The sequence below is a fragment of the Hypanus sabinus genome, chromosome 6 (assembly GCF_030144855.1).
Source record: "Hypanus sabinus isolate sHypSab1 chromosome 6, sHypSab1.hap1, whole genome shotgun sequence".
Lineage (NCBI taxonomy): Eukaryota > Metazoa > Chordata > Chondrichthyes > Myliobatiformes > Dasyatidae > Hypanus > Hypanus sabinus.
In genome coordinates, this window is record NC_082711.1 from 172,179,688 (window position 1) to 172,193,896 (window position 14,209).

The 14,209-nt window shown below is 43.5% G+C and overlaps 1 protein-coding gene across 3 annotated transcripts in view; it reads right to left on the bottom strand.

The window, feature by feature from the left end:
* Positions 1-2,021: 2,021 nt before the first annotated feature.
* The window catches only part of LOC132396108 (aldehyde dehydrogenase, dimeric NADP-preferring-like), a 45,942-nt gene continuing 33,754 nt past the window's right edge, over positions 2,022-14,209 (bottom strand). For all 3 annotated transcript variants that reach the window (XM_059973564.1, XM_059973563.1, XM_059973565.1), the window contains exons 9-11: positions 13,642-13,741; positions 7,862-8,097; positions 2,022-4,138 (exon numbers count right to left, since the gene is read on the bottom strand). In XM_059973564.1, coding sequence (XP_059829547.1) covers positions 4,121-4,138; positions 7,862-8,097; positions 13,642-13,741 — 354 coding nt within the window. In that variant the 3' untranslated portion in view covers positions 2,022-4,120. The remainder of the gene's footprint in view (positions 4,139-7,861; positions 8,098-13,641; positions 13,742-14,209) is intronic.

The window sequence follows — 14,209 nt, forward strand, 5'->3', positions numbered from 1 at the left end:
GATCATGTGCTGGGCAGCCTAGGGCAAGGTCAAGACTAATTTGATGGGGCAGACATTAATCTGTCATGCAGAGGCTGGGTCACTAGGCCCCTCAGCTGCTTGGGGAAAGTACATCATAGATTCATATGGCAAGCAGGCCTTTCAGCCCATCATTTTCATGTCACTCCTTGTGCCTACCTACTGCAATCCCATTTACCTTTATTAATCCCATGTCCATCTAAGCCTTGGCCATTCAGTATGCATCCAGATGATTCTTGTGAGAGTATTTGCCTCCACAAGCTCCTTCCAGATTCCAGTCACCTTTGATGTGAAAGAAATCCCTCTCAGATCCCTTCCAAACTTCTTGCCTCTCAAGTAAACCTTTGTACTCCTGTTGCACTTGAAATTGTGACAACCTAAGGGATAATTATAGAACGAAGTACAGGCCCTTCTGGTCCATTTGTGCAGACCCACTAAGATTAATCTAATCTTTCCCTTCCACCTAGCCCTCCATTTTCTATCCTACACTTCTGTATCTAAATGGCCCTAATGCATCTGCCATCGCCTGACAGCCCATTCCACATACCTATCTTTGAGGTCCTCTGCTGGTTGGGGTCGATCATGGATGTTCCATCCCAGCTGTCTGTGTGATACCCAAGCCTTGGGAGTGTGATATGAAGAGCAAGTTGTTAACCGTGCAGCGGGCCCCCCTTTTCCACGCAGCTGACAAATCCAAAGGTACATCAGAGACCGATACAGAACTGCACCAGTAGCTTAGCAGGACTTGCCGATCAGTGACTGCCTTAGGGACTCCAGCTCCGGATGTTTCCCCTCGAGGTTTACTCCCGAAGCCTTCGCTATGAGTGGGATAGCTGCAAGGCAGCATAAGTTTGAGATCGGAGTTTTCCTTCTAGGTGAGCTGCCAACATGGCTGACGAGCCCCATCTGCCCTAAATGACCAGTTTTAAGGTGCCAGTAGCCTGTCTTTGCTCCTTCTCCTATCAGCAGAAATAGTTCCGCCAGGCTTACTGGCTAAGCCACACGTGAAGACCTGGAGCTGGACTTCTGGCTAATTGAGACTTATGCCATTGGAACCATTTACTAGGTAGTGGGAGCTTATCCCCACTACCACCCCCCCAGCTACAACAGCCTTAAGAAACCTTCCTACATATCTACTTTGTATGAGCCATTTCTGCCCTGGGAAAAAGTCTCTGGCAATCGACTCTGTCTATGCCTCTTATCATCTTGTGCACCTCTATCAAATCACTTCTCATCCTCCGTCGCTCCAAAGAGGAAAGCCCCAGCTAACTCAGACGTTTCTCATAAGACCTGCTTCACAGAACATCTACAAAAAGCGACACAACATAGAGTGGCTGTTGGAAAAGGAAGTGAACATTTCATAGAGGGGAGTGTGTAATGGTGCAGAAGGGAGGAAGGGCTGTGGACTAAATAGTGCTGGTCTAATGGGTGGGAGGTTGTTCTCCTTGGAACGAAAAAAAATGTTTGGAAGATCCTGATGGCTCTCACATAGGGTGGGCATCGGGAAGCTGCCTCCTTGGTGGTTCAAGGGCCAGGAGATACAGATTTCAAATAGGGGCAAAAGATACAGGGGATCATGAGCACATTCGTTTCTTCAGCCTGGTTGTTAAAAGGGTTTAGTATGGAGCAGTACTTGGGGCCGTTGCTGGAGTTGTATACAGTAACTAATTTCTGTGCTGTAGGACTCCATACAGATTGACCAGGCGTGGTCACAGGATCACTCAGGGCCTTGAGAAGCTGACTAGATGGGTACTCTCTTCAGATATGTGTAACTGCAGGTCTCACCTACGTAGATAAACCACTGAGGCTTGGGTAACCATGGATTTGGAGCGCAGTGGGGTGATTATGGGTTGAACAGCTTCCCATTAGTTCTTAGCCACTTCCTCTCAGGGGTTTTGTTAGAAGTGAGATAAAGCATTATGGCAGGAACGGCTGGGGAGATGACACAGCTTTGATAGTAGTCCTCACCAACAATGGCCCATTGGTTAACATCACGTCATCACTACAATCAAAAATGTTTTATTAAATTTGTACATAAATGCATGTTACATTCTTCAACCATAGAGACATTTTGCTGAAAGCTTGCATTTCCCTTTCAGGGTTCCCAAGGTGCTTGCTAGCAAATGAAGCAGCTTTTGCAGTGCAATTGCAATTAGCATCAAACCCCCCCAGAATGGTAGACAAATGATAAGCATAGGTTATAAACATGAGGATCTTACAGAGGTTGGAAATCCAGAGGAACAAACACAAGATGCTAGAGGAACTCAGCAGGTCAGGCAACATCTATGGAGACGAACAGTAGATTTTGGGCCAAGACCTGGGCTGATGATTAGTCTCAGCCTGAAATATCAACTGTTTGTTCTTCATCATTGATGCTGCTGGGCCCACTGAGTTCCTCTAGCATCTTATGTTTGCTCCATAAGCACAATTCTGTTATTGAGAGGTATAGGTTCCAGCACACTGGGACAAATTCCCTTGTTTGGATGGAATTCATCATTCCCCCGAGGGTGGAGAGGCTTTTGTGGAGATGACATGCTGAAAGGGGAAGAGTGGGACTTGAACACACAACCTTCTCACTTTAAGGCAAGAGTTCAACATGACACAAGAATCTCTCTGGGTTATAACCCTGTGTTTTACAAAACCTTGATACTAGATAAAAATATAACTGGACTTTCCACTTTGAACTCCATCAGCTTTCCTTGTAGCATACCACAATAGAATTTGTTTATTTTTTTTTAAAACAGCTTTCTCTTCTTCCCAGTTTCTGCAGAAACTCATTTCCAGCTCTGTCCAGTGGAATTGGACAGCATTTGAAGAAATGTATTCTGTGTTAAATCGATGGTAGAAGAGGAGTAATACAGGTATGCACATGTTTAGCACTTAAAAAGTTTTTAAAATACAATATTCTAATTAAGAATGCACAAGAATACAGAATGCTGACGGAAAGGTCTCGCCGACAGTTTATTCCTCTCCATAGATGCTGCCTAGCCTGCGGAGTTCCTCCATCATTTTGTTCAGAATAACTGGATTCCAAATGACTAAAATTAGTTTGGGATTGAGAGGGAAAATGAATCAGCCATGATTTAATGGTGGAGCAGACTATGGTGGCCAAATAGAGCAGCCTGGGTCTATTTCTATGTCTCATGGTCTAAGAATATTAGAAATAGTCAGATTTGCATCAATCATTGCTTGGCAGCTAGTTACAAGTGAATTAATATTGCATTCCAAGCATCCAAGGTTTAATTTTTAAATCCTCCGCATAAAGGTGAAAACAAATGTGCAATTAGGTTCCTGTGCAGAGTTTGCATGTTCTCCCAGTGACTCCGTGGGTTTCAAGGCGTGTTGTTTAGGTGGGTTTATTGGCCCTAATGTAGTTGGTAGAAGAGTTCAGGCCTCTGTGAAACAAGGAAGGTTATAAGAAACTTGCTGGGAAATGGGATTGCTGTGAGAGCCAGCCTAACTTCAGTGATCTACTACAACAAATAATACATTTTCAGAAATTCCCCATGTCAATTAATTTCATCGAGGACTTTGGATAGTATTGTTTGTGGATAGGACCTGCTCCTAAGGAGATTATTTTTAAACACAAAAAAAAGGTGGAAACTCAGTCTGAACTGAAGTGTAATTAGCACTGGGAATCTTTGATGCTAGTTTATCATAATTGAAAAAGTGCTGGAAAAAATATCAATAAAATTTTTAAAGAACCACCTTCCCAACAGAAGCTCCCAGCTGGTGTTGTGAATGATGATACAATGAATGTGAAATCACAGCAACCTGGGCAGGTGATCATACTCAGAAGTCAGAACAGTGATTATTAGATTTGTGATCTTATCTTAGAAAAGTGACATTGATATCATGTAGGAAAAATGTGATATCGCAGCCTGGGCTGCCATATGGCTCACAAGCCTAGTGTTAGTGCTACCTCCTTCATTGCAGTACCCTCATCACAAAATGTGACAAAATGGTGTTTGTTACTGAAGAATCCTGCGCTGTAAGTAGTTTCTTTCATTAGTTTTCTAATGAGATTAGTGATTCTTGATTCCATAAATCTGATAGTCCCATGTGCAGTGGCTGGGAGGTTAATGTGATGATATTGTGTCGATTACCACATCAAGAAAAGCTGGAAGAAAAGAGATACAAAGTTAGAAAGAGCTGTTCCCGATACAAGAGAGAGTATCCAAAATCACGCAGATGCTGCAAATCTGAAATGAATAACAGTGAGAAATTCTCAGCAAGTCAGGCAATATTGTGGACTTTAGGAGGGGAAAGTAGAGAGAACACACACTAGTCCTTATCAAGGGGTCAACAGTTCCTGGGTGTCAACATCTCTGAAGATCTATCCTGGGCTGAACACTGACGCAATTACAAAGACAGCACAACAGCAGCTATATTTCAAGGAAATTTGGTATGTCACTGAAGATTTTTTCAAATGCCCACCACCTCCCTATTTTTGCACTACACACGCGGTGGCCACTTTATTAGATAAGTTACTTAAGTTACTTTACTTTATTGTCACCAAACAATTGATACTAGAGCGTACAATCATCGCAGTGATATTTGTTGCTGCGCTTCACGCTCCCTGAATACAAATCAAATTAAATATAATAAAAATTTAAATTATAAATCATAATTAGAAAATAGAGAAGGGAAAGTAAGTTGGTGCAAGTCAGGTCCGGATATTTGGAAGGTACGGCCCAGATCCGGGTCAGGATCTGTTCAGCAGTCTTATCACAGTTGGAAAGAAGCTGTTCCCAAATCTGGCCGTACGAATCTTCAAGCTCCTGAACCTTCTCCAGGAGGGAAGAGGGACAAAAAGTGTGTTGGCTGGGTGGGTCGTGTCCTTGATTATCCTGGCAGGTACACCACATTAATGCAAGTATCTAAGTTGTCATCTATGGGGCAACAACTCAATGCATAAAATTATGCAGACACGGTAAGGAGGTCCAGTTGTTGTTCAGACCAAACATCAGAATGGGGAAGAAATGTGACTATGACTATGGAATGATTGTTGGTATCAGACAGGTTGTTTGAGTATCTCAAAAACTGCTGATCTTCTGGAATTTTCATGCACAATAGTTTCTAAAGTTTACAGAGAATGGGCAAAAACGCCTTGTTAATGAGAGAGATCAGAGGAGAATGCTCAGACTGGTTCAAGCTGACAGGAAGGTGACAGTAACTCAATTAACCACGTGTTACAACAGTGGTGTGAGAAGAGCATCTCTGAACATATTGAACCTTAAAGTAGATGGGCTACAGCAGCAGAAGACGACACTCTGATCAACTCCTGTACCTAATAGGGACACCACTGAATGCGTGTGTATATCTACTGTCTAAAAGTCTTAGGTACCCAAGATTTTTATATGGTTTCAGATGGTGTGGCCTCCACTGAGCCGTGATCTCAACATCATCGAGGCTGTCTGGGTTTACCTGGAGAGACAGAAGCAAGCGCGACAGCCAAAGCCTGCAGAAGAACTGTGGCAGGTTCTCCAAGATACTTGGAACAACCTACCATCCGATTTTCTTATAAATCTGCAGAACACAGTACCCAAGCGAACTGACATAGTTTTAAAGCGCGCGCACACACGCACACACATATATATACAGTATTCAGGCTGGGAGATGCCAAAAATAACCAGGAGTAAAAATAAATCAATTTCAATACTTCAACAAGTTAGGAACTACGAAGAATTTGTAAGTATCAATAATCATCTTGAATGTTTCAATGAAAATGAAGACTTGGAGGATGCAATCATCGACAGCATTGTATGAATATAGTCCATTATCTGCAGTAGGTGACTGCACTGATTTTACTTATTTAGAGTCTATCAAAGGAACACGACTGCTTACTCTGCACTAATTCCCCCATCCAGAAATATTAGGAACCAATACACAGTGCTATAGTACTGTAGAAGTATCGATAGTGTTCTAATTAGCTCTGTATTTCATTTAGATACTTAATTTGTTACTCAGTTAAACAATAATTTGTCTTTTTTAATACCTTTTTAACAACCTCTGTGAAATTTTGGCTAATTGGGGCAGCCACGTAATTGGGCCAAAATGTACTGGTCCCGATGTGTCCCAATTAACCGGAACCTACTATCGTACATTTTTATGTATTGCACTATACTACTGCCACAAAACAAATGTTATAACATTCAGTACGTCAGTGATAATAAACGTGATTCTCAGTGTGCTCAGAGAGCCAAGCAGAGTTAACGTTTTGGATCAAAGGCCAGAACTTGGAAGGGTTGGATACAAAGGGAGATACAACAGCCGTCAGATGCCGAGAACGGGGCAATGGAGACACTGCGAGAACAAAAGGCCTGGGGAAACTAAAATGGCAATAAGGTTAAAGAACCATTTGCCTTCCTTGCATTGCTTGGCTGTTTTCACTGACTTGTACACGACAACCTGATCCCTTCAACCTCTTTCCCCCCAGTTGGTGCCGATTTTTCTAAAGTAATGCCTTTTCATTTTGTGTCTCAGACCTCACAATTTCTTTTACATAGAGTCATGTTGTCACTCACTCAACACAGTTAATTTTCTGGAATATAATCAGAATCAGGTTTAACATCACCGGTATATGTCGTGAAATTTGTTAACTTTACAGCATCAGTGCACAATAATAGAGAAAAAACGCTCTAGTCGAGAATATTTGTTTACTTACTTGCGGTGATGTTACTTTAGGTGTTATAGGTCTGAGTTATATGTACTGTGTTGTGAAGGAACACAGTACCTGGTCTGGAGGATTGCTGTTTTGTTTGGTGCTATGCATGTACAGCAACATACAAGCTACTCTCCCCCCGCCAAAGGCTGGTGAGACTAGAACAGAGGTCATAGGCTAAGGGTAAAAGGTGAAATGTTTTAGGGTAAAAGGGAAACCTGAGGGGGAGTGACTTTACTCAGAGGGTGGTGCGAATGTGGAACTGGTGAATGTTGGTTTGATTTCAACATGTATTTTGGGGACTGATTTTATCCAGATTAACGAATGGGATCAGTACAGGATTACTATTTAAACAGAGACTCACTGGACTGAAGGGCCTGTTTCTTGCGCATCTCTGACTCTGCTTCAATTGGGAGAAATGGCTGTTGTTTCTACTTCTGCTCTTTGAACACAACCCATTCCCCCCTGAATAAACCACAACTATTTCCTGCACATTCCAATCATGCACCTGGTTCTCGGCAAATCCGCTGGGAAAGCCGAAGGCCCGTCCAAATGACTGTGAATCCGCGGGTCTGCTGAGGACTGCGCTTGTGCGTAGGTGAGTGGCAGGGAGGAACGAGGCTTGTTTCGTTGTTGTTTTGTTGCTTGTCATGTTCTGTTTTATTGTGTTCTATGTTGTTCTGCCAAGCATTGTGGGCATTCTATGTTGGCACCGGATTGTGTGGTAACACTAGTGAACTGCCTCCAGCACATCCTTGTTAACACACATTTCACTATATGTTTCGATGTACATGCCATAAATAAATCTGAATCGGACTCCGACAAGGTACACCAAGTTATGAGGACAAATGCAAGCAGGTTTTTTTTTGCACTGAAGCTGGGTAACACTATAAATTGGGGTCACAGGTTAAGGGTGAAGGGTGAAATGTTTAAGTGGACCTTGAGGAGGAACACTTTCACTTAGAGGGTGGTGAGCGTGTGGAAAAAACTGCCAACGGAAGTGATAGATGCAGATTCAACTTCAACATTTAAAAGAAATTTGGATAGCACGTGGTTGAGGGGGCTATGGTCCAGGTAGATTAATAGTTCAGCACAGACTAAATGTGCCGAAGGGTGTGTTTCTGTGCCGTAGTGCTCTATGACTCTAACTCATTAGCAAACATACCATTTCAGACTTACCTTCATCACAATGGAAAGCAGAGCTCCCAATGCCACAATCCGAATAAACCCCCATTTCTTCCCAGCTCCATGATGCTTCAACAGCAACTTTATCCACTTCTGTTTTGAGTCACTGGAGGGCGCGTACCGCATGCTGTTCATTTTCTCCATGCCCAGTGACTTCAGCAGACAGGCTCGGCGATGGCTGAACATTTCAAAGCTGTATCTGCCATGGTACGACCCAAAGCCACTTTTACCTGCGAACAGTACACATTGTGTGAAGGCAAAGATACTGCACGGAAACGCCACAAGTGAACACAAACCGCGATTATTCAGAATTCAGTTTTTTGTTTAAAGTTTTGTAAAGGTAAAATGCCCACCCAGAGCTATCAACCACACGGAGAGGAAACTGAAGGTTCTCATCAGGGGATCAGTGGTGGAGAGGACCTGTAACTTTAAATTCCTCCGTTTTATAATTTCAGAGAACTTGTCCTGGGTCCAGCCGCAAGTGCCTTCACAAAGAAAGCAAGGCAGCACCTCTACTTTGTTAGAAATCTGTGCAGATTTGCCACGTCACCAAAAACTTTGACAAACTTCTCGAGATCCGCTGTGGAGAATACCCTGACTGGTTAATTCAGGGCCTGGTGTGGAAACACCAATGCGCCTGAATGGAAAAGCCTACAAAAAGTAGTGAATACAGGTCAGTCCCTCACAGGCAAAGCCCTCCCCAACACTGAGGACATCCACAAGGAGTGCTGCCACAAGAAAGCAGCCTCCATCATCAGGGAAGCCACCATCCAGGCCATGCTCTCTTCTCACTACTGAGGTCCCACACCACCTGTACAGTGCTGTAGTGTCTGTGCTCTGTTCTAAAATAGTGTATTGGGGAGAAGTCTGTAAACGTCAGTATTACCGGCATTCAGTTTTAGATTCAAGTACAATGCTGACCCTGGCAGTATGATCATAGATTTCCACTGATCCCAAAGGAAACTACGGTGTCACAGGAGTATTACAATTACACAGATATAAATATTAGAAGATAAGTAAAAAGAATAAAAGATAAGTTACCTCAAACAGTCTAATAGGAGGGGGTCATCACTTCCCTGGCTATAGACTCATTATAGAGCCTAGTGGCCAGGTACAAGAATGACACATAGCGCTCTTTGGAGCAGTGCAGTTGTCTTAGTCTATGACTAAAAGTGCTCCTCTGTTCAGCCAAGGTGGCATGCAGAGAGTGAGAAACATTGTCCAGAATTGCCAGGATTTTCCGTAGGGTCCTTTGTTCTACCACAGCCTCTGGTGTGTCCAGTTTGACCCCTATAACAGCCAGCCTTTCATCAGCTAACCAGGCTGCAGTTCAAAAGACACTCTGCATAGTGGCTTGTGAATCACTGGAGATGTGTTAATGCTGGTATTAGTAACAGCTCTCAGAGTTTGAGCATTATTTTGTTTAAGTTCTGGAATGGTGCATGTGTGCGCTGCTTAACATCCATTCGCAAAATGTCCGATTTCTTATACGTCCGTAGTCCCGATCAGAGAACATGACGCAACAGACGGAACCAATCTCGAGTATCGCACGTTTCGAGTGTAGTAGCGTTATCGCTCTGTTTAATTTTCTTTCGAAAATATTACCGTAAAGTGCATCATGGCTTCCAAACGCAGCAAAACCACTCCTAGTGATAGCAGCAGCAAGAGGCAAAGGAAAAGTATTGATTTGGAAGTGAAACAAAAAGTTATTGAACAATATGAAGATGGAAAACCAGTGCATGCTATTGCTCGGGATTTAGGCACGTCGCACTTGACAATCCTGAAAAACAGAAAAAAATTCTCAAAGCTGTTAAAGGATCGGCTTCACTGAAAACTACAAGGCTCACAAAAATGCGAGAGGGACCTATATCGGATATGGAGAAACTGCTAAGTATATAATATGGTGTTCCCAAAACGTCCGATTTCACAGAACGTACCGTGGATGTTAAGCGACGCATACCTGTAATTCAACATAAACATCACCACGTTTTTTACTTAACTGAGGTAACATCTACGCACTTATCATGGGCAAAAGCTTGTGATTGAAATGCCCAGGTAGAGTGGGTGTGGAGAGGATGTTTCCAATAGTGGGGAAGTCGAGGACCAGAGAGGACAGCCTGGAGGACAGCGGTGAGGAGGAACTTCTTTAGCCAGAGGTGGTGAATCTGTGGAATTAGTTGCCACAGACAGACTGGAGACCAAGTGATTGGGTATATTTCAAGATGATGTTGAAAGATTCTTGATTAGCAAGGTGTCAAAGGTTATGGAGAGAAGGCAGGAGAATGAGGAGAATAAATCAGCCATTATGGAATGGCAGAGCAGATTCAATGGGCTGAATGGTCCAATTCTGCTCCCTTGTCTTATGGAACCAAGAGGACAATTGCCCTATCAGTAATGGTCTGTACCACCTGCCCCTCCCCCTTTACCGTACTTTTCTCTGTGATGTGAAGCCAGCCTGTCAAAGACAACAAGCTGTTCTTCTCACAGAGGAGAGCTTGATCACATCATCAAAATCAGTTTTGGTAACGAAGGTGCACATCCATAGTGTGCAAAGCAAGATCTCACAAGCATCAATGAGGCAATCAGTTTTTTGTCATGCCAATTTGGAGAAGGGTCGTTGGCCCAGGACCTGCATTTTTAATGATTAACATTTTGTATGAGGGCATGTCTGACAATACAGCACCCCAGAAGCACTATACCAGAACAGAACCCTGGTTTATATATTCAGCTCCCCCCACTGTCTAAAATCAGGTGCCCAGAGAAATTTCTCAAGATCCTGCAGCTCTTACACAATGATACGAGTGCAGCAGTCATTAGCAACAGCAGCTCTGAATCAACACCCTTCAAGGTTGATACTGGGGTCAAACAGGGCTGCATCACTGCCCCAACTCTGTTTGCTGTTCTCATTGCAACCATTCTTCACCTCACAGGCTGAGACTTCCCACAAGGAGTCTCAACTCTCCACAGGACAGATGGGTTAAAGGCAAAGAACAAGCTGTCAACCAGTTCCATCGTGGATCCCCAGTATGCAGACAACACTGTCGTAGCTCACCCTGAGGAGAAGCTGCAGTGCATCAAGGATGGTTTTGCATACGAGCTCCTAGGACTTGGTCTAAACATCAAGAAACCCCATGTCTTGCACCGTACCTGTTGCAGATCAAGCTCCTAGATCTCTAACCTTCCAATTTGACAACATTGCTCTGGAGAACACTGATCACTTCCCATATTTTGGAAGCCTTCTTTCTTCAAGAGCCAAAATTGACCTGAAGTCAATAGCACAATAGACTATGCAAGTAGAGCTTTTGCCAGGCTGAGAAAGAGGTTTTTTTTTTGAAGATCGGGATATCAAGACCAATACTTCTGGTCTATAAAGATATAGTTCTCCCCTCCTTGCTATATGGAGCAGAGTCATGGACAACATACAGTAGTCACATAAAATCCCTAGAAACTTACCAAAGGTCCCTTTCAAAAGATTCTAAGAGCTAGCTGGAAGAACAGGTAAGCTAACTCCAGCATCCTGGAGGAAACTAACATTAACTCCATAGCCACAATCGTGACTCAACATCATTTGCAATGGGTCAGCACATCATCTGTATGCCTGACTCCCACCACCCTAAACAACTCCTGTTCAGCCAACTCAAGGATGCAAAGCGCACTCCTAGAGGGGAGAAAAAGTGGTTCAAGGACAATATCAAGACCCACCTGAGGAAGAACCACATCAACCTGATTGGATGGGAGAAATCAGCACAGGTTAGGAAAAGCTGGAGAAGGACTGTCTGTGACGGGACTGCACAGCTCAAAGAGTATACTGTACCACTAAGATAAGCAGCTTCAACATAAGGAGAGACAGGGAAAGGCCCGACCAGCCACATCCACCACCACCTCAATGACCTACACTTGCCAACACTGCAATAGGACTTGTGGCCTCTTCAGTCATCTCAAGACCCACCACCAGACGAATCGTACTCGACTGCGAGTGGTCACTGATGATGACCTTGAAAGATCATGTGATAGCAGCCCAATAGGTTCAAAGTAAATTTACTATCTAAATATACACATGTCACCATTAACAACCTGAAATTCATTTTCTTGCAGGCATACTCAATAAATCCATAATAGAATCAATGAAAGACCGCACCAACTTGACCGTTCAACCAGTGTACTAAGGACAACAAACTGTGCAAATACAAGAAGGAAATAACAATAATAAACATCAAGAACATAAGATGAAGGGTCCTTAAAAGTACATCCACTGATTGTGGGCACACTTCAATGATGGGGCAAATGAAGCTGAGTGAAGTTTCTTCCTAGATGGGCTGAACAGCCTCTGCATTTGGTTTCTAACCAGTTCAATGCACAGACCAAACCCAGAACCAGGAAATGGAATTATCTGTTCCATCTGCATCCCCTGAAGAGAGGCAAAGATGTAACTACAATTGGTGCAACTCCACCCTGTTGCTCAGATAAGAAGGGGACATTAATAAGGGAGATACACACACACACACACACACACACACACACACACACACACACACTTGATAGTTTGAGGGTGAGTGGTGAGTCTAGAACAAGGGGGTAGAAGCTGGAATCAGAGCTGGTCCTGAGATGCTATCAGGTTGGAGGCAGAGTGGGGAGCCCAGAACAAGAGGGCAAGAGCTGGGAATCAGAGCTGGTCCTGGAAGTGATGTCAGGAAGTACTTCTGCACAACGGAATCAGAAATGATTGTGCACTGACTGAAAATTTCAAAAACCAGAATAGTTTCCTTCAACAAAAATCAAGTTTACTGTCATTTAACTATATACATGTACATAATGTATATAGAAATGAGCCAACGTTTCTCCAAACCTGGGTGTAAAACAGTAGTACACATAACACACAATAACTTATGACAGGATGAAATCTACAGATGAATCACACATAAATAACAAACTAAAATGCATAAATTAAATACTGTAAGGTATGGAACAGATTAACCAGCGACACTTCAAATACCGTGCAGCAGGGAGTTCAAGCTTAAAGGCCTGAGGGAAGAAACTGTCCCATCCTGACTATTCCAGTTTTTAGTGCATCAGAGTCTCCTGCCTGGTGGTAATACTGGATGGATGGATGAGAACCTTAATAACACTAAGGGCTCTGTGTACACAGCACCGATAAGTGTCCCCGACGGATGGCAGGGAGATCCCCATGATCCTCTCAGCTGTTCTCAGTCTTTCGTAGGGTCTTCTGGTCCGATGTTCAGCTGCTCCCAGACCAGATGGAGATGCAGCTTGTCAGGATGCTCTCAATGGTGCTTTTGTAAAATGCAGTTAAGTTGGGTGGGGGCGGGGGGGGGGGGAAGCCTTGCTTGCCTCAATCTCCTTAGGAAGTAGAGGGCCTCCTGAACAAGTGCAGGTCAACCTTAATTTAACAGACAGTAGTAGAACTTAGAAAGGACAAGAAGCCTCCTTCCATCCCTGCAAGAGTCTCACAACATTAGCCCCACGTGCTGTGTGATTAACATTCCATGCTCACTCAAACAACAAAGGAATCTTCAGACCCTTCTCCAGTTCAAGCCTCATTTAAGTTTTCATATCTCGATGCCTATTCCATGCGCATATACCTCGATTTGCTTTGAAGACACGTAATGCCCCCCTTAGCTGAAGCGCCGCAAAGGTTGACTGTCCTCGGGAAGAAGAAATTCTATCTGAACAGCCAACCCTAATTCCAATGTTGACCGCTCAGTCGCCATTCTGCAAGGCAAGACAAAAACCTGAAGGAAGTATCTCAAACTCACCTACGCCCCCAAACGGGAGTGCTGAGATGGAGTACTGGATTAAGCAGTCGTTGGCCGTTACCCCACCACTAGATGTCTCTGCTATCATCTTCTTTACCAGCTGCGCAGACAAGAAACACAAACTTAATCACAGCATGCAGTAAATACTCTGATAATCTGGTGCACACAGGGACTCGGTTCTGTGGACTCTCAGACTTTAATGATAATTGAGTGCTAATCCCATTAACCCGATACATTTTTGACATATTTTTCTGCATAATACACAATGCATTTTTAACACTTTTATGGATAATAACCTGGTAAGTTATAGGGAGCCCAGGTGGGTGTTAGAACAACATGGGAATCATGGCCCAGGTGAGTGTTAGACCATAAGACATAAGACCAGAATTAGGCCATTTGGGTCTGCTCTACCTTTCAATAATAGCTGATGTATTTTACCTCTTAACCCCATTCTCCTATCTTCTCCCCGTAATCTTTGATGGCCTTACTAATCAAGAACCTATCAATCTCATCTTTAAGTATACTCGGTGACTTGGTCTCCACAGCCGTCTGTGGCAATGGATTCCAC